This window comes from Onychomys torridus, chromosome 21 (genome assembly GCF_903995425.1).
Source record: "Onychomys torridus chromosome 21, mOncTor1.1, whole genome shotgun sequence".
In the NCBI taxonomy this organism is placed as follows: Eukaryota; Metazoa; Chordata; class Mammalia; order Rodentia; family Cricetidae; genus Onychomys; species Onychomys torridus.
The window spans coordinates 1,438,206-1,455,072 of NC_050463.1; the positions used below are offsets into that span (position 1 = coordinate 1,438,206).

Sequence of the window (16,867 nt, forward strand, 5' to 3'; positions counted from 1 at the left end):
CCCCCCCCCACCCCCCGCGCCGAGGGCGGGGCCCGCGCTGTCCAGCGGCCGCGGCTCCATGGGGCTCTTGGGGCTGCTGACCCTCCTGCACTCGGCCTTCTTCGGGGAGCAGGTAGGGTGCCGGGTCCCGGGTCCCGGGCGGGGCGAGGGGCGGCACCGGGCGGGGTCGGATGGGAGCGGCGGCCCGGGGACAGCGTCCACGCCCAGGCTGCAGCAGGCGGACCTGGTGGGTCGGGGGTCTTCCACAGTTGCTCTGGAGACGGTTGCCTAGGAAACCGCCTGGGCACGGGCTTGGGGCTGGACTCCCTCCCCTGTGCTGCAGCGACCCCTCCCCCGCCCTGCGCAGGCGCAGGCCTTCCTCGCGGGAGCATCCCTCCGCTGGAGACCCTCACTCTCCTCTGACCCCTCTGGACACGGGCGGCTGGGGGCTGCAGCTGGGGTGCACCGAGCCCGGGGTCCAGACAGCGCAGAAAGCGGGGCCCGACCACGCCCTGCACCTTGCTAGGCCTCAGTTTCCCTGTGGACACTACGGGGCTAGGGCCCACCCACTCGGTGTCCACTAACTGACGTTCCTGAGGTTGCAGTTCCGCCAATGTAAGGGGAAACTGAGGCCGCGGCACCACTAAGCTGCCCAAGGTCACATGACTGAGCCAAAGAGGAGCTTACGTGCTGGGGGTGGGGTCTCGGGAGGGGCTGCGCCTTCTGCCTGCTCTGCTCCCCTCTGGGGAAACTGAGGCCCGTTGGTGTCCTCCATCCCCTGCTGTTTCCTCCCACTTAGGGCCGTGCCCAAATGGTGGGCAGCCTGTGGTCATGCGGCGGCCTCTGGGCCCACTCCACACCCAGGGCAGTCCACTTGGGGGTGTGGGCTGGCGGGACGCCAAGAGGACAGCGGCAGCCATCAGACTCTGGAGGTCCAGTGACCTCCGCAGTGTCACCGATAGAGGTCCCAGGGTGCATTGCGCCCACTGGGCAGCCCGGAGTACCCCGGAGCTGGGCACAGTGCGGAGCTGCAGGGTTTCCCACGGCACTTGGAGGTCAGGCCTCGGGTACTTGGGGATGGGGTTGGATTCCAGAGGCGCCTATGACTTCAGAGTGCCTGGTGACATGAGGTTCAAGTCCGCCTGCTGCATGCAGGGAGAGGACGGAGTGAGGAAATGTCCTAAAGGTCAGGGCTAAGGGCATCCTGCCTAGGGGTCCTCACAGCCCTCCCAGGAGAGAAGAGAGGAGGAGCCAGCCTCCCCAGAGGCCTGGCTGGGGCCCACGTGTGAACTGAAGCCGTGTGTTTCCTGGCCCAAGCCTCAGATTCTCCGTATGGGAGTGGCCAGTCCCCCACCCCCACCCCCAGCAGCCCTTGCCTGAGAGGACCTGGCAAACTGGTGTTCGGGACCAAACAGAGTAGAGGGGACTTATTCTATAAGGACTGCCAGCCGAGCTGGGCACCAAGGCCGGAGACATTCAGTCCCAAGGTCACCCAAAGGCTCTCTGTTCTGTACCTGCCCACCCCAGCTCCAGCCCGCCCTGCTCAAGTCTGAGCCCACCTATGAGGACCGTCACAGATGTCCCGGCCTTGGCGGTTTGCTCTGGCCGAGCCCCACAGACCCCCACTCCAGTGCTGCACCCACCACCCGCCATGCCAGGATCAAGCCCCACTTGTTTCTTGGTGCACATTCCCCTCCGGGCCCTGAAGCTGCCTGGTGCACCATCCCGCTTCACCCCTTTTATTGTTGAGACAAGGTCTCTCACCTTAGCACAGGCTGGCCTCAAAGGCCGTGCAATCTTCCTGCCTCAGCCCCAGTGCTGGGATGACAGACGTGAAGAACAGCCTCCCCCATCTCCAGCAAGAGCCTCTCGGCCACTTCCTTCCCAGCAGCAGGGACTGCTGTGTCTAGCTCCGGATGCCACGTTCAGCCAGCTGGAGGCAGCCGCAGGTCCCTGATGAGCCTTAGGGTCCCGGGTGCCCTTGATTGTTACTACCTCAAAATACTGGAGGGTGAGGGGTTCCTCTGGCTGGCCTGGTATCTCCTCTGATTCCTTCACCCCCACAGAGGGCAGGAGTCCCATGGTTTTTCTGGGTCCCCATATGGAAAAGACCACAGTGGGCCACATAGCCACCTCTCCCAGCACTGACAACCTTTATGTCCTGTGAGTGCGCTGGCAGCCAGGGGAGCTGTTCAGAAACCGTAGACCTGGGCTGTGTGTATGTGTGCATGCTCACACATGATGCAGGTGCAGGAAATCGCTGGAGGTGTGGGATCCCCTGGAACTGGTTTTCCGGGCAGTTGTGAGCCACCCAGACCTGGATATTGGGAATTGAACTTGTGCTCGTAGGAAGAGCAATATGCACTGTTAACTGCTGAGCCATCTCTCCAGCCCCAGGCTGTGCAGGCTAAACGCCCAGGGGCATCCCTTTGGGCATTCAGGGAGTCAGAGATAGAGAGAGAAACAGGGACAGAGAGACATGGATAGGAACTGTCACAGGAAATGACAGGCCCTAGCCCTGATGCTCTGCCAGGTGATGGGCTGGTGGAGAAAGATGGGGTTCCAACCTTTCCCCCAGAGTGCCTGCCCACCTCCCAACCTTCCAAGTCTCGGGTCACTGAGTACTTCAGGGTACTCCGGTTTTGCTTGTCCCAAGTCCCTGCTGTCTTGACACCTCCTTACCTAGCGAGTGGGTTGAGTGGACCCTCTCCCCCAGGGTTTTGCTGTAATATTTATCGATCTGATACTGTGCATGGGGTTTTGGTTTCACGGCGCCCCTTCTCTCTTGGTAAGGGGTTTGCTAATCCTAGTGCCCCCACCCCATCAGCCCCTGAGCCCCAGAGGAAGCCCGACACCCGGCGGTCAGCCCGGATCCCCGCCCCGGGTTGCTATTGGCTGTTGCCATGGCATCAGCTCGTCTTCCCGCGCCGCCATTGGCTCAAGCGCCTGCATCCCGCATCCTCCCCCGCTCGCTTGCGGTGGTCTCGCCCAGCGGCAGGAACCGCAGCGCCACCTGGCCAGGCCGGGATCGGGCTTTGTCCCTCCGGAACACCCCCTTTTGCCCGTGCTGCTGAGACCCCAGGAGACCTAGACACCCCAGGTCTGGGTTGCAGGCCTAGCCAAGAGGAGGAAGGAGGCCCTGGGCCTCACAGCTAGCCCAGATGCAAGTAAGCATGCGTCTTCCCCTGGGCGGAGGGCAGAGGCGCGCCCTGCCGCGCCCTGTCAGTGCGGACTCAGTCGCAGAATAGGAGCTGAGGGGACACAGTCTGGATGAGGAAGGCATCTGAGTCGCTACGGCTGGTCCCGCACACACGCGCGCACTCACACACACTCACGGGCTCCAACACTCAGATCCTTAGGAGGATACGTAAGGGATGCAGGAGAGTCGGAGAGCAGGATGCTGTGCGTCCCTGGTCTGTTTCTTTTCCTCTCTGTAAAGGGGTTGGGGTGACAGGAATTCAGAGACGAGCTCCCCGTGCCCCGTGTTGTACCTCCCTCCCTCCACACCTGTGTCTCCCCTTCGGAATGACTCTCAGTGGCCGTCATCTGCCAAGGGGCCTCTTGATGGAGTCTTGGCATTAGAGGCAGGCGGGAGGCGATGTCTATAGGGTTACGTAGGGTGTGGGGCCACAGGAGTCAGGGACGGTGGCTTCATGTGCAAACCTGGGGACAAGAGCAGCTTCACTACCAGGGAATCCGCGTGTGCGCTTAGAGGGGGTCAGGTTTATCCCGAGGGCACTGGGGAGCCATGGGAAGTCTCTGAGCACTTCCAGGATGGAATCCAACTGTGAGCTTTCTAATTCCTTTGGAGGGGAGTGTGTCTTCAGTACACAGGGGGGGGGGGGCTGGTATGGAGGCCTTGGGGTAAGGCTGGGATGGATTCAGAGGCCAGCTTGAAGGGCTGGTAGCTCTGTGGAGTCAAGGATGGACCACAGACGTCCAAATGGGTGGGCAAGGGGGCTGTGTTCCTGCTGAGTCTCATCTCCTCCGGCTGGGCACAGCATGGTGCCTTACGCTTGAACCTGGGTCAGATTAGAAATGAGCCTTGCTCCTTGGGTAGAATTAGCGTCAAGGTGAAGCCACTTCTGCCTTGGGACCTCCCATCAGCCCTTCGGGGCATCCAGGGGCTGATCTTCCCCTCTTCAGATGAATGCATACAGGCACGGAGAGAGCTCGGTCTGTCTTGTTTGTTTTTAGTGTTTGATCTTTTGAGACAGTCTTACGTAGCCCAGGCTAGCTATGAACTCAATATGTAGCCTAAGATAGCCTTGAGTCCTGTTTTGTTTGTTTGTTTGAGACAGGGTTTCTTTGTGTAGACCAGGCTGTCCTGGATCTCACTCTGTAGCCCAGGCTGGCCTCGAACTCACAGAGATCCACCTGCTTCTGCCTCCGGAGTGCTGGGATTACAGGCGTGTGCCACCACCGCCCGGCCGCCTTGAATTCTTGATCCTCCTGCCTCCTCCTCAGTGTTGGGATGGCAGGTGTGCGCCGCCATGCCCAGTTACCTACCTGAACTGCTGAGTATCCCCGCAGTAAGGGTCGGGGTTCTGGTTACACCTGTCTTCCTCCCACTCTGGCTCCCCCACCCCCAGCCCTGGACCTCAGTTTCGCGCTCCTGGGAACAACTGAGATTTAGGTCTGTTTTAGGAAGAAGCCAGAAGGCATGGCTAGGCCCCAGCAGGTCCTCCTGGAGGGTGGGATAACGGGGGGGGGGGGGGAGAGACTGAGTCCCTTGGACAGTCACTGGCTCTCTCCACCCCTGCCCTGGGTGACATCAGAGAAGGAGGAAAGGAAGAGCATCCGATTGTGTGTGTTCAGGTGTGTGGGGAGGCAGAGGGCAGGTGGCGCCTGGGCAGGGTGGGGGTGTGGTTGATTTGGGATGGAGCAAGGCTGGCAAGGAGAGGGGGCTCCTGAGGAGGAGGAGGAGGCAGAAGGGACGAGATGCTATTGGTGCGTCTCAGACAAAGGCGGAGGGAGGGGGCTCTCGAGGATGGACGGGAACAAAGGCAGGAGGGGGATCGTGGGGGGTTCAGGATGGCTGTGGAGGGAGAGCCAAGCTGAGGGGGGAGGCACCGGCCAGCTGGACAGAGGGAGGAGGCTGGACAGAGGGAAAAGGCCAGCAGGATCACAAAGAGCTGGGCTGTGACCCGGCTGAGGGTGAACAGAGCCACGGGGACCCTTTCATGAACGGAGGGAGGTGGGGCTCCCGGGCCAGGACTCAAAGCCTTGGGACGACCTTGGTGAGTTGGGATTTCTCCCCCCATCCTCCCTGTCTCCTGCCCACAGCTCCCCTAGCCAGGGCTCCTTGGCCTTCACAGTGTTCTGGGCGAGCTCATGACCCCTCCTTGCCCGGCACTCTGCCAACCTGGGCAATCTGTGCTTTGGTGGGGGATCGGTCCCATCTGTCTGTCTGTCTATCTGTCTGTCAGCTTCTCCTATGTCAGTCTGAGCCTGGTAGCTTCCAGGTGGCTCATCCACCTGCTGACTTGGACTGGCAGGGTGACAGATGTCTGTGTGCCCCTCTGTCTGGCTGTCAGTGCAGGTGTCCACGAGTCTGTCTGTCTGTCCACCCATCAGTTAGCCTTGTATGCACCAAGTAGCCCTCTGAGGGCTTCCAGCTTCAATTCCCCCCCCCCCCCCCGTCTCTATGTCTGTCTGTCTCCAAATGCTGGCTCCTGGGTGACTGGTTCACACCAGACAGCCATTCCTGCCCAGCACGCACACCGAGGTGGGTGAGGGGAGTGGGCTCGGCCCGGCCTCTCTGAAGGGGCGCCAGGGACCAGCTCCCATCCTTGTGACCCCTTTGGCCCCAGGCACTGCAGGAGTTGAAGATGGCCAGCTCCATGGCTTCATACGAGCAGCTGGTGAGGCAGGTGGAGGCCTTGAAGGCCGAGAACACACACTTAAGGCAGGAACTGAGGGATAACTCCAGCCACCTCTCCAAGCTGGAGACAGAGACTTCGGGCATGAAGGTGACGTCTGCATGGCTGGCATGGGTCAAAAGCACTGACGCCTTGGGAGGGCTGAGAGAGGGACCCGTGGCACCCCGGGTAGCCATGATGGCCACAGCTCCATTCATGCCCGCAGGAGGTTCTGAAACACCTTCAGGGCAAACTGGAGCAGGAGGCGCGGGTCCTGGTGTCTTCCGGGCAGACCGAAGTGTTAGAGCAACTGAAGGGTGAGTGGCCTGGGGACTGCCCCACGCCAGCGGGGACACAGCAGGCGCAGCCGCTGACCGTCACCCGTGCGCCCCTCTCCCCAGCTCTTCAGACTGACATCAGTAGTCTCTACAACCTAAAGTTCCAGCCCCCAGCCCTGGGCCCGGAGCCTGCCGCCCGGACCCCAGAGGGAAGCCCAGTGCATGGCGCTGGCCCGTCCAAGGACAGTTTCGGGGAGCTGAGCCGGGCCACCATCCGCCTGCTGGAAGAACTGGACCAGGAGAGGTGAGAGGGCGTGGGAAAGGGCCCGCCCCCAGGGACCTCTGCCCTGTGATTGGCTCACTGGCGTGCGGCCCCGCCCCTCACCAGTCACACCCACCCAGGCTCTTCCACGCCCATCTGCACTGCATCCCTGTGGGGCTGACCCCAGCGGGAGGACAGAGGATATGGGGACGGTCCCTGCAAGGGGAAAGGCTCCTGGGAGACGGTCCCCGCACCCCTGAGTCGGAGACTTACAGGCGTCTCAAGGGACAGAGCCGAATCCAAAGTCAGGGCTCAGATCAGGCCTAACGCCAGAGATCCTCAAGGGGGCCTTTGTTGATGGAAGGACAGAAGCCCAAAACTTCTGGGCCCGGGGCCAGTGGAGGGGGCAGCGCCGGAGACGCAGCTCGGCCCGTCTGGGTTGCATGAGGTCAGTCAGATGGGCAGTCGACAAGCAGCTCGACCTTACGTCCGCCCTGCTGAGACTTCCCTGCCTCAGACCTCTGCTCCAGGAATGGGATAGAGTTCTGTTGATTGCCTTTTTTTTTTCTTGTTGGCTCCCCAACCACATTTATGTCTTTGGGGAGCACGTGTGTGGTAGTCAGGGCACACCAGGAGATCCGCGGGGGCAGACTTGAATGGCCAGGCGTGGTGACAAACGCCTTACCCACCTAGCTAGCTCGCCAGCCTCTTTAAATAAACATTTTAAAGAAAGGTGTCTTAGCATATAGTCCAGGCTGGTCACGATCCCTTGGGCTCAGCCTCCTCAGTGCTGGGTCACAGTCCTGAAGAGGGGCTTCCGAGCCTGACAGCTAGTGTGTGGGCTGGAGGAGGTGAGCGGATGTGGGAGGCCTTCCTAGATTTACCTTTGCTTTCTTTCTTTCTTTCCTGTCTATCTGTCTGTCTATCTATCTACCTATCTATCTATCAATAGACTGAGACAGGGTTTCTCTCTGTAGCCCTGGCTGTCCCAGAACTCCCTCTGTAGAGCAGGCTGGCCTCGAACTCACAGAGACCCGCCTGCCTCTGCCTCCCGAGTGCTGGGATTACAGGTGTGCGCCACCATGCCTGGTGTATTTTATCTACTTTAAGAGGAGGCTCTCAGGTGGCCCTCAGCTTTGTTATGTAGCCAAGACTAAGATCCCCGACCCTCCCAAAGTGCTGAGATGGCGTGCACACAGTCCCATGGCGTCACTGGTTTACAATTTTTCACATTACACTTAAATTTACTTGTAATGTGCTTGAGTGTGTGTAGGTCGGAAGGTAACCTGCATAGATCCCTTTCTCTCCTACCATGCGGGTTCTGGGGAAGGAACTCTGGGGTCATCAGACTTGGCCACAAGTGCGTTTCCCTGCTGAGTCATCTCCCTGAACCCTTGTTTGAGAAAGGGTCACACTTTGTGGTCAAGGCCGACCTCAAACTCGACTATTTTCCTGCGTCAGCTTCCCAGGGGACTATTTTCCTGCTGTTTCCCCTTCCAATTAGCCCCCCACACACTTATTTCCTTCCAGTGCCCTCCTCACAGCTGGGAGCAGGGGTGGGGGGTCTCTGCGAATGCCACCTATAAGGAGGCCCCCCGCACCCCTCCCGCAGATGCTTCCTACTGAGCGAGATCGAGAAAGAGGAGAAGGAGAAGCTGTGGTATTACTCTCAGCTGCAGGGCCTGTCCAAGCGCTTGGATGAGCTGCCACACGTTGACACGGTGAGCTCCCGGGGTGCACCCTGCGAATTTGCGGGGGAACGGGCTGTGTGTGGCAGGAAGGCCGGTCCGGGCCGCGCCTCACCACAGCCGGTGCCCCCTCCCAGCAGTTCTCGATGCAGATGGATCTGATCCGGCAGCAGCTGGAGTTCGAGGCCCAGCACATCCGCTCGCTGATGGAGGAGCGCTTTGGCACCTCGGACGAGATGGTGCAGCGCGCGCAGGTACGGGCGTGGAGGGCGGGCAAAGCAGAGAATTAGGGGGTGGAGCCAGGGGTGGGAGGGGTCAAGGAAGGGAGGAGGAGTCAGTCGGGGGCGGGGTCAGCCGAGCAAGCATGCTTTCTGTGGTCTCCAGATCCGAGCTTCGCGCCTGGAGCAGATTGACAAGGAGCTGTTGGAGGCCCAGGACCGGGTGCAGCAGACAGAGCCCCAGGTACCAGGACAAGCGGAGCTAGGGCGGAAGCGGGTGATGACAGACTTCTGTCAACTCAGTGACGGTCCCCTATCCTGTGCCCGGGAAGGGTCTGCAGCCTGTGGGCGGTGCAGACTGGACCCCCAAGCCTCATGCTCTCCCTGCAGGCTCTGCTGGCGGTGAAGCCCGTGGCAGTGGAGGAGGAGCAGGAGCCGGAAGTTCCCACGAACCCCGAGGATGGCACCCCTCAGCCCGGCAACAGCAAGGTGAGAAGGGCAAGTCCGAGGATGGGCCGCCAGTGACGTAGGGTGAGGGTCCCCGGGCAACCCGGACTGATGGAGAGGCACCCTGGACAGAGGCTGCCTGTGAGGTGAGAGGTCTTTGTTCTGAGACAGTCCCGCTGCGGAGCCCTGGCCGGCCTGGGACTGCGTAGACGAGGCTGGTTTCCAAGGCAAGCATCCGCCTGCCTCTGCCTCCTGCTTGCTGGGGTTACAGTCCCTACTCAGTGTAGGGGCCTTGGGCGGCGGTCACGCTCTGGTGCAATGAGGAGGTCAGAGGCTTGCGAGAGCCGGCTCTCTCCTTCCATCGGTGGTGCCGGAAAGGGAACCTAGGTGGTCGGTGCCATGGCCCCTTTACCTGAGCCGGGTTACCGCCCTCCGGCCACTTCTTGAGGGGGGATTGCCAGTGTGGCCCAGTCCCCACCCTTAACCTGCGATCGCCCTGTAGCTCGCGCTGTGTCCCCCTGCAGGTGGAGGTGGTCTTCTGGCTCCTGTCCATGTTGGCGACACGCGACCAGGAAGATACAGCGCGCACGCTGCTGGCCATGTCCAGCTCTCCCGAGAGCTGCGTAGCCATGCGCCGCTCGGGCTGTCTGCCGCTGTTGCTCCAGATCCTTCACGGCGCCGAGGCCGGGGCTGGGGGGCGTGCGGGGACCCCTGGGGCCCCTGGGGCCAAAGATGCGCGCATGCGCGCCAACGCGGCCCTGCACAACATCGTCTTCTCCCAGCCGGATCAGGGCCTGGCGCGCAAGGAGATGCGTGTGCTGCACGTGCTGGAGCAGATCCGCGCCTACTGTGAGACCTGCTGGGACTGGCTGCAGGCGCGCGACAGCGGGACCGAGGGTGCTGCAGGAGGCGGTGAGTGCGAAGCGCCTGCGAGCCTGCTCCACCTGACCACGCCCCCAGCCCTCACTGGGGATTCTAGGCGGGGCTCCACCTGACCACGCCCCCAGCCCCTCACTGGGGATTCTGGGCGGGGCTCCACCCTGACCGCGCCCCAGCCCTCACTGGGGATTCTGGGCGGGGCCCCACCCTGACCACGCCCCCAGCCCCTCACTGGGGATTCTGGGCGGGGCTCCACCCTGACCACGCCCCCAGCCCCTCACTGGGGATTCTGGGCGGGGCTCCATCCTGACCACGCCCCCAGCCCTCCACTGGGGACTCTGGGCGGGGCTCCACTCTGACCACGCCCCCAGCCCCTCTGGGGGATTCTGGGCGGGGCTCCACCCTGACCACGCCCCCAGCCATCACTGGGGATTCTGGGCGGGGCTCCACCCTGACCACGCCCCCAGCCCGCACTGGGGACTCTGGGCGGGGCTCCACCTGACCACGCCCCCAGCCATCACTGGGGATTCTGGGCGGGGCTCCACCCTGACCACGCCCCCAGCCCTCACTGGGGACTCTGGGCGGGGCTGCACCTGACCACGCCCCCAACCCGCCTTTCCTATGAGGCGAAGTCTGGCTAACTCTTCCCTGCTGGCCTTGAATCTGTGACCCCCTGCCTTGGCTTGTGGGCGCTGCCGGCACGGCCAGCTCTGCTGCCTGAGACGTTAGTACAGGAGGCCGTTTCTCAAAGTGTGCGACCTCCCCCCTGCCCACAGCCCCTGTCCCCATCGAGCCGCAGATCTGCCAGGCTACCTGTGCCGTGATGAAGCTGTCCTTTGATGAGGAATACCGCCGGGCTATGAACGAACTGGGTGAGCCCCGCCCCTGCCCACCCCGTCCCTTCCTGGGCCTGACAGTGACCCCTCCAGAGGCCGGTACAGAGGGTGGGTTGGCAGCGTGTTTGGGGGGCCATGTTAGAACAGGGAAGGAAGCGGGGCAGTGGTGGCGCACGACTGTGATCCCAGCACTCGGGAGGCCGAGGCAGGTGGATCTCTGTGAGTTCGAGGCCAGCCTGGGCTACAGAGTGAGATCCAGGACAGGCGCAAAGCTACACAGAGAAACCCTGTCTCGAAAAACCAAACCAGGGACTGGAGCAATGGCTCAGTGGTTAAGAGCACTGACTGCTCTTCCAGAGGTCCTGAGTTCAATTCCCAGCACCACATGGTGGCTCACAACCATCTGTAATGAGACCTGGTGCCCTCTTCTGGCCTGCTGGGATACATGCTGTATCTTAAAATCTTAAAAAAAAAAAGAAAGAAAGAAAGAAGAAGAAAAACCAAACCCAAGAACTGGGAAAGTGGGTAGAATGTGATAGACGGGGCTAGCCCTGGCCTCCCCGTCACCTGCCTCCCCTTCCCGCTCATACAGGGGGGCTGCAGGCTGTGGCGGAGCTACTGCAAGTGGATTACGAGATGCACAAAATGACCCGGGACCCGCTCAACCTCGCCCTGCGCCGATACGCTGGCATGACCCTCACCAACCTCACCTTTGGAGATGTTGCCAACAAGGTTCGCGGGGTGGGAAGAGGACGGGTGGGGCTCGGGGACGATCGCGAGGTCCCGAGAGGTAGGGTGGTCACTTCGGGCGCGCCCAGGGGTCGTGCAGGCAGGCGATGGGGCGGAGGGAGAGAAAGGGCAGGCGTGCCCTCTTCGCTGCGGTGACAGCAGCTGCTCCGTGCCAACCCCAACAGGCCACCCTGTGTGCGCGCCGAGGCTGCATGGAAGCCATCGTGGCCCAGCTGGCCTCTGAGAGCGAGGAGCTGCATCAGGTACCAGGCAGGGCCGGGGTAGCTTCTTCCTCCGGGCTGGGGTGACCCCATGACCCCAGGGTCACGGGGGGAGGGAGGGGTGATGCCTTTGACCCTGGGTCCACTGTGGCTGCCCCTCCTCCCTCGCCAGGTCGTGTCCAGTATCCTGCGGAATCTGTCCTGGCGGGCTGACATCAGCAGCAAGAAGGTGCTGAGGGAAGTCGGGAGCATGACCGCCCTCATGGAGTGCGTGCTGCGGGCCTCCAAGGTGAGCCACAGGCTCGGGGTGGGGCGACGCCGGGGCGGGGCTCCGCCAGACCACGCCCCCGGCCCTCACTGGGGATTCTGGGCGGGGCTCCACCCTGACCACGCCCCCAGCCCCTCACTGGGGATTCTATACAGGGGTTCTACCACAGAGCTACTTTTGTAGCTTTAAAAAAAAATATATATGTATATATATTATATTACAGATATTCCAGGCTGTCCTGGAACTTGCAATCCTCCTGCCTCAGCCTCCAGAGTGCAGAATGAGAGGCCTGTACCACCAGGCTGGGCTGCTGATCTTGTGGGAAATCTCTGTGGCTACCTGTGTGGCCACAGTGGAGGGGCCATGAGTGGCCACAGCCCCTCACGCTGACCATCCTTCTCCACCATCCCAGGAGTCCACCCTGAAGAGCGTGCTCAGTGCTCTGTGGAACCTGTCTGCACACAGCACAGAGAACAAAGCAGCCATTTGCCAGGTAGACGGTGCACTGGGGTTCCTGGTGAGCACCCTCACCTATCGCTGCCAAGGGAACTCCCTGGCGGTCATCGAGAGTGGTGGCGGGATCCTGCGCAATGTGTCAAGCCTCATCGCCACCCGAGAGGACTACAGGTCAGCCTTCACTCTGATTTGCCCGGCTTTGGGCGGGCCGGGGCCAGGGCACGGCGGGGCTACAGCAGGCAGCACACAGTGTCTTAGGGCTCTACGCTGTGAGAGACACCACGAGAGGGTTTATTTGACCTACACGTTCTGATCACTGTCCATCCTAGAGGGAGGCCAGGGCAGGGTGTCGGGGCAGGAGCAGAGGCAGGAACATGGAGGGTGCTGCTTATGGCATGCAGCACCACTAGCCCAGGGGTGGACCGCCCACAATGGCTGGGGTCCTCCGGCATCATCACTCATCTGGAAAATGCCTCACAGACATCCCCACAGCCAGTGATGGGGGCTGTGTCCTTCTCACCCCGGCTGTAAAGCAGACAATAATAGGTCCAGCCGACATTGTTTGCTCCCGGGGTCCGTGGAGGAGTCTACCAACCAGCTGAGGATTCTGCTCTGAGGGATGTTCAGTGGACCTAAGCACACCGAGTTCTTTAGTGCATTTCTTCTATGATTCTGTCTGCACAGCTTTCTCTTCTGCTCTCTTCCTTAGCTCCTCCCGGTCCTCCTGCCCTCGGTCCTCCTGCTCTCAGTCCTCCTGCTCTCGGTCCTCCTGCTCTCGGTCCTCCTGCTCTCGGTCCTCCTGCTCTCGGTCCTCCTGCTCTCTTACTTAGCTCCTCTCAGTCCTCCTGCTCCCCAGTCCTCCTGCTCTCAGTCCTCCTGCTCTCAGTCCTCCTGCTCTCGATCCTCCTGCTCTCAGTCCTCCTGCTCTCGGTCCTCCTGCTCTCAGTCCTCCTGCTCTCAGTCCTCCTGCTCTCTTACTTAGCTCCTCTCAGTCCTCCTGCTCTCAGTCCTCCTGCTCTCAGTCCTCCTGCTCTCAGTCCTCCTGCTCTCAGTCCTCCTGCTCTCTTACTTAGCTCCTCTCAGTCCTCCTGCTCTCAGTCCTCCTGCTCTCTTACTTAGCTCCTCTCAGTCCTCCTGCTCTCAGTCCTCCTGCTCCCGGTCCTCCTGCTCTCAGTCCTCCTGCTCCCAGTCCTCCTGCTCTCTTACTTAGCTCCTCTCAGTCCTCCTGCTCTCAGTCCTCCTGCTCTCGGTCCTCCTGCTCTCGGTCCTCCTGCTCTCAGTCCTCCTGCTCTCAGTCCTCCTGCTCTCAGTCCTCCTGCTCTCAGTCCTCCTGCTCTCTTACTTAGCTCCTCTCAGTCCTCCTGCTCTCGGTCCTCCTGCTCTCGGTCCTCCTGCTCCCGGTCCTCCTGCTCTCTTACTTAGCTCCTCTCAGTCCTCCTGCTCTCAGTCCTCCTGCTCTCGGTCCTCCTGCTCTCAGTCCTCCTGCTCTCAGTCCTCCTGCTCTCTTACTTAGCTCCTCTCGGTCCTCCCGCTCTCGGTCCTCCCGCTCTCGGTCCTCCTGCTCTCGGTCCTCCTGCTCTCAGTCCTCCTGCTCTCGGTCCCTTCTGTTCTCTCATGTCTACCTAGCTCTTTCCATCTCTGTCCTCATCTTTGTTCTTCTCGGTCAATCCTCCCAGTGCTCTCCGAGAACCAGTCTATACACCCACACAGTAATTCTTTGGTAAAGCGATGCGAGGCTTGACGTTTCCAGGGTCTCGGAGAGAGGCGATAAGGATCCACACATAAAGCAATTAATTGTCAGCTCCCAATTACAACCCCAAAGGGGAATGACTAAAGGGGAGTTCTCGGGTAGGGTCAACTAAAGGCTAAGATCAACTAGGGAATTTATGAGCTCGAACTATAACCCAGAATTGGCTAGTTAAATGTTAGGGGTCAGTAAGTCACAAGAACTTTAGTAAACTGTCTTTGGCACTGCTTTTCCCGCTCATGCTCCGCTCATCCTGGCTGTGGCTGCTTTCTGGTAGGGAGGGGGACATATGCTCAGTGGCTAAGCAACCTCTGTCAGAGCGCGTAGTACTTGGTTAGTAAAAACACTTTCTTTCTTTTTCTTTTTTTGTTTTTCGAGACAGGGTTTCTCTCTGTAGCTTTGAGCCTGTCTTGGAACTCGCTCTGTAGCCCAGGCTGGCCTCGAACTCACAGAGGTCTGCCTGGCTCTGCCTCCTGAGTGCTGGGATTAAAGGCATGTGCTACCACTGCCCCAGCAGTAAAAGCACGTTCACTCAGAATAATTGCTGAGGAGAAAATCTAGGAATAGCATCTGGCTGAGGAGGAATTAAAACTTAATTTGCACAAGAAAGAAGCTTGGCACCTATCATCTGTCTGGTCTTGTCAGAAATCTTGGGTCAGTGGGAAGTAACTGCCTTAATTCTGTATCTAACAAATGGCTAAAACATCATCCCAGGAATGTGAGCAGGAAATCTCTTAAGTTAGGGTCTGTGAAGGTAAGGGGTTGAGGATTTAATTGCTAGTGGTTCTTTTCTCTATCTGTGAGTGAGATGAGCTAAAGTTTATCTGCATTTGTGCTTGGATAAAAAGGTATCTTTGCTGAAATACTTTTGTTTGGAGAATGGCCCTGGCCAGATATTATGTTACTGAAAAATAAACAGAGCTGGGGACAGTTATCCCATTACCCTAAATGTGTAGGGAAAGTTGTGCCCAAGGTTGGAATGCAATCGTGAGATTACATGTACACATAACATGGAGATGCACGGTAAATGGGGAGAATCATGGCTGTTATTGCACAAGAAGTTTACAACAAGAGACAGCCAGTTCACTCAAAAGGCAGTAATTCCATAACACCTTACTTGATGGTTTCCACTAACAGAACCCTTAGTTCTGATAGGTTGACCTTCTGAACCCTATTGTCACTGCTGTATACTCTCAGGGACCTTCGCTGCCAGCGGCTCTCAATATGGCTGTGTCCAGGTCTGTATCCAGTTGACCAAAGTAGATTAAAAAAAAAAAAAAACAAAACAAAAAAAAACAGCACAAGAAAGTTACATGGGAGGGCCAGGCAGTGGTCCCAGCACCAGGGAGGTAGAGGCAGGCAGATCTGTGAGTTCAAGGCCATCTGTGAGTTCAAGGCCATCCTGAGCTATAGCACTAGTTCCAGGAAAACCAAAAAAAGGTGCATGAGGGATACTTATCCTAGATTGCTGTTCCCCTCACTGAGACAGGGTTTCTCTGTGTAGCCTTGGCTGTCTTGGAACTCACTCTGTAGCCCAGGCTGGCCTTGAACTCAGAGATCCGCCTGCTTCTGCCTCCCGAGTGCTGGGACTAAAGGCGTGGTCACCACCCAGCCCTAGACTGCTTAAGTTAAACAGGTATTGTTGGTGCTGGAGAAATAACTCAGGGTTAGACCACAGGGCTGCTCCGGCAGAGGACCTGAGTTCGGTTCCCAGCACCCACATGGAGGCTCACAAACATTTGTAACTGCAGTTCCAGGGAATCCTGTGCCCCCTTCTTGCCTCTGTGGGCACCAGGCACACGTGGTGCACAGACACACAGGCAAAACACTTTTATACGTAGAATAAAATAAACCATGTTGTTAAATAATGTTCATAATAAGGTGGACGTGACAAGGCATGCTTCTCAACCCAGCACCTGGGAAGCATAGGCACTCTGCAAGTTTCAGGCCAGCCAGGGCAATCAAGTGAGATCTTCTAAAACAGAGCGGGAGGGGGGGGAGGGAGAGGGAGAGAGAGAGAGAAAGGAGGAAAGAGAGAGAAAGGAGAAAGGGCAGGTGGGTGGGATGGGGTTCTGAGAACCTGGGTTGAGTTCCCAGCATCAGGTTGGGCAGCTCACAACCACCTGTAACTCCAGTTCCAGGGCCCTCTGGCATTGGTGGGAACTGTACACGCACGTGGTGCACAGACATACATACAGGCAAAACACACTTACACATGTGATAAAATAATTAGCCAGGCGGCAGCGATGGTACACACTTTTAATTCTGTCACTCAGGAGACAGAGGCAGGCAGATCTCTGTGAGTTTGTGGCCAGCCTGCTCTACAGAGCGAGTTCCAGGGCAGCCAGGGCTATACAGAGAAAACCTGTCTCAAACACCAAGGATATATAAATAAAATAAAAATTAAGTTTTAAAAATAAACACACGGGCCAGGCGGTGGTGGCTCAGGCCTTTAATCCCAGCACTCCGGAGGCAGAGCCAGGCGGGTCTCTGTGAGTTCGAGGCCAGCTTGGGCTACAGAGCGAGATCCAGGAAAGGCGCAAAGCTACACAGAGAAACTCTGTCTCGAAAAACCAAAAAAATAAAATAAATAGATAGATAGATAGATAGATAGATAGATAGATGGATAAACATGCTAAATAAATAGCCCAAGTGTGGTGGTACAGGGCACACACTGTGACCCTGGCACAGGAAGCTAAATGCAAGGCCAGCGTCAGCTAGCAATTGAGTTTAAAGTCAGCCCCGGTAATAAGAAAAAAAAAAAAAAGAAAGAAAGTCAGCCCCGGCTTCCTCCGAGCCTTCCTCAAAACAAAACGCAAAGAAAAACCAAACAACTGCAGCAGACCGTGCAGCTCGGGTGGGCATGCTTATGCGGTAGCCATTTCATTTTTTCTCAAATTCTAACCTAAAGGATGGCACGCGCCAAATCTAGAGGTTCTATTCTGCTGGTGGGCGTGACAAGCGGGGATGTGGCCAAGTCTTGCTGTACTAGCAAGCT

The 16,867-nt window shown here is 58.8% G+C and overlaps 1 protein-coding gene across 5 annotated transcripts in view; it reads left to right on the top strand.

Annotated features, from left to right (window-relative positions):
- Positions 1-16,867, top strand: part of Apc2 (APC regulator of WNT signaling pathway 2) — a 24,497-nt gene continuing 7,630 nt past the window's right edge. Inside the window, exons 1-14 of one of the 5 annotated variants that reach the window (XM_036170698.1) lie at positions 1-112; positions 5,793-5,951; positions 6,067-6,157; positions 6,242-6,422; positions 7,993-8,101; positions 8,206-8,322; positions 8,453-8,530; positions 8,677-8,775; positions 9,258-9,645; positions 10,389-10,484; positions 11,041-11,180; positions 11,363-11,440; positions 11,571-11,687; positions 12,079-12,293. In XM_036170698.1, coding sequence (XP_036026591.1) covers positions 59-112; positions 5,793-5,951; positions 6,067-6,157; positions 6,242-6,422; positions 7,993-8,101; positions 8,206-8,322; positions 8,453-8,530; positions 8,677-8,775; positions 9,258-9,645; positions 10,389-10,484; positions 11,041-11,180; positions 11,363-11,440; positions 11,571-11,687; positions 12,079-12,293 — 1,922 coding nt within the window. In that variant the 5' untranslated portion in view covers positions 1-58. Of the gene's footprint in view, positions 113-3,004; positions 3,147-5,068; positions 5,220-5,792; positions 5,952-6,066; positions 6,158-6,241; positions 6,423-7,992; positions 8,102-8,205; positions 8,323-8,452; positions 8,531-8,676; positions 8,776-9,257; positions 9,646-10,388; positions 10,485-11,040; positions 11,181-11,362; positions 11,441-11,570; positions 11,688-12,078; positions 12,294-16,867 lie in introns of those variants that run through there. The other 4 variants (XM_036170699.1, XM_036170700.1, XM_036170701.1 and 1 more) reach the window with 4 other exon arrangements.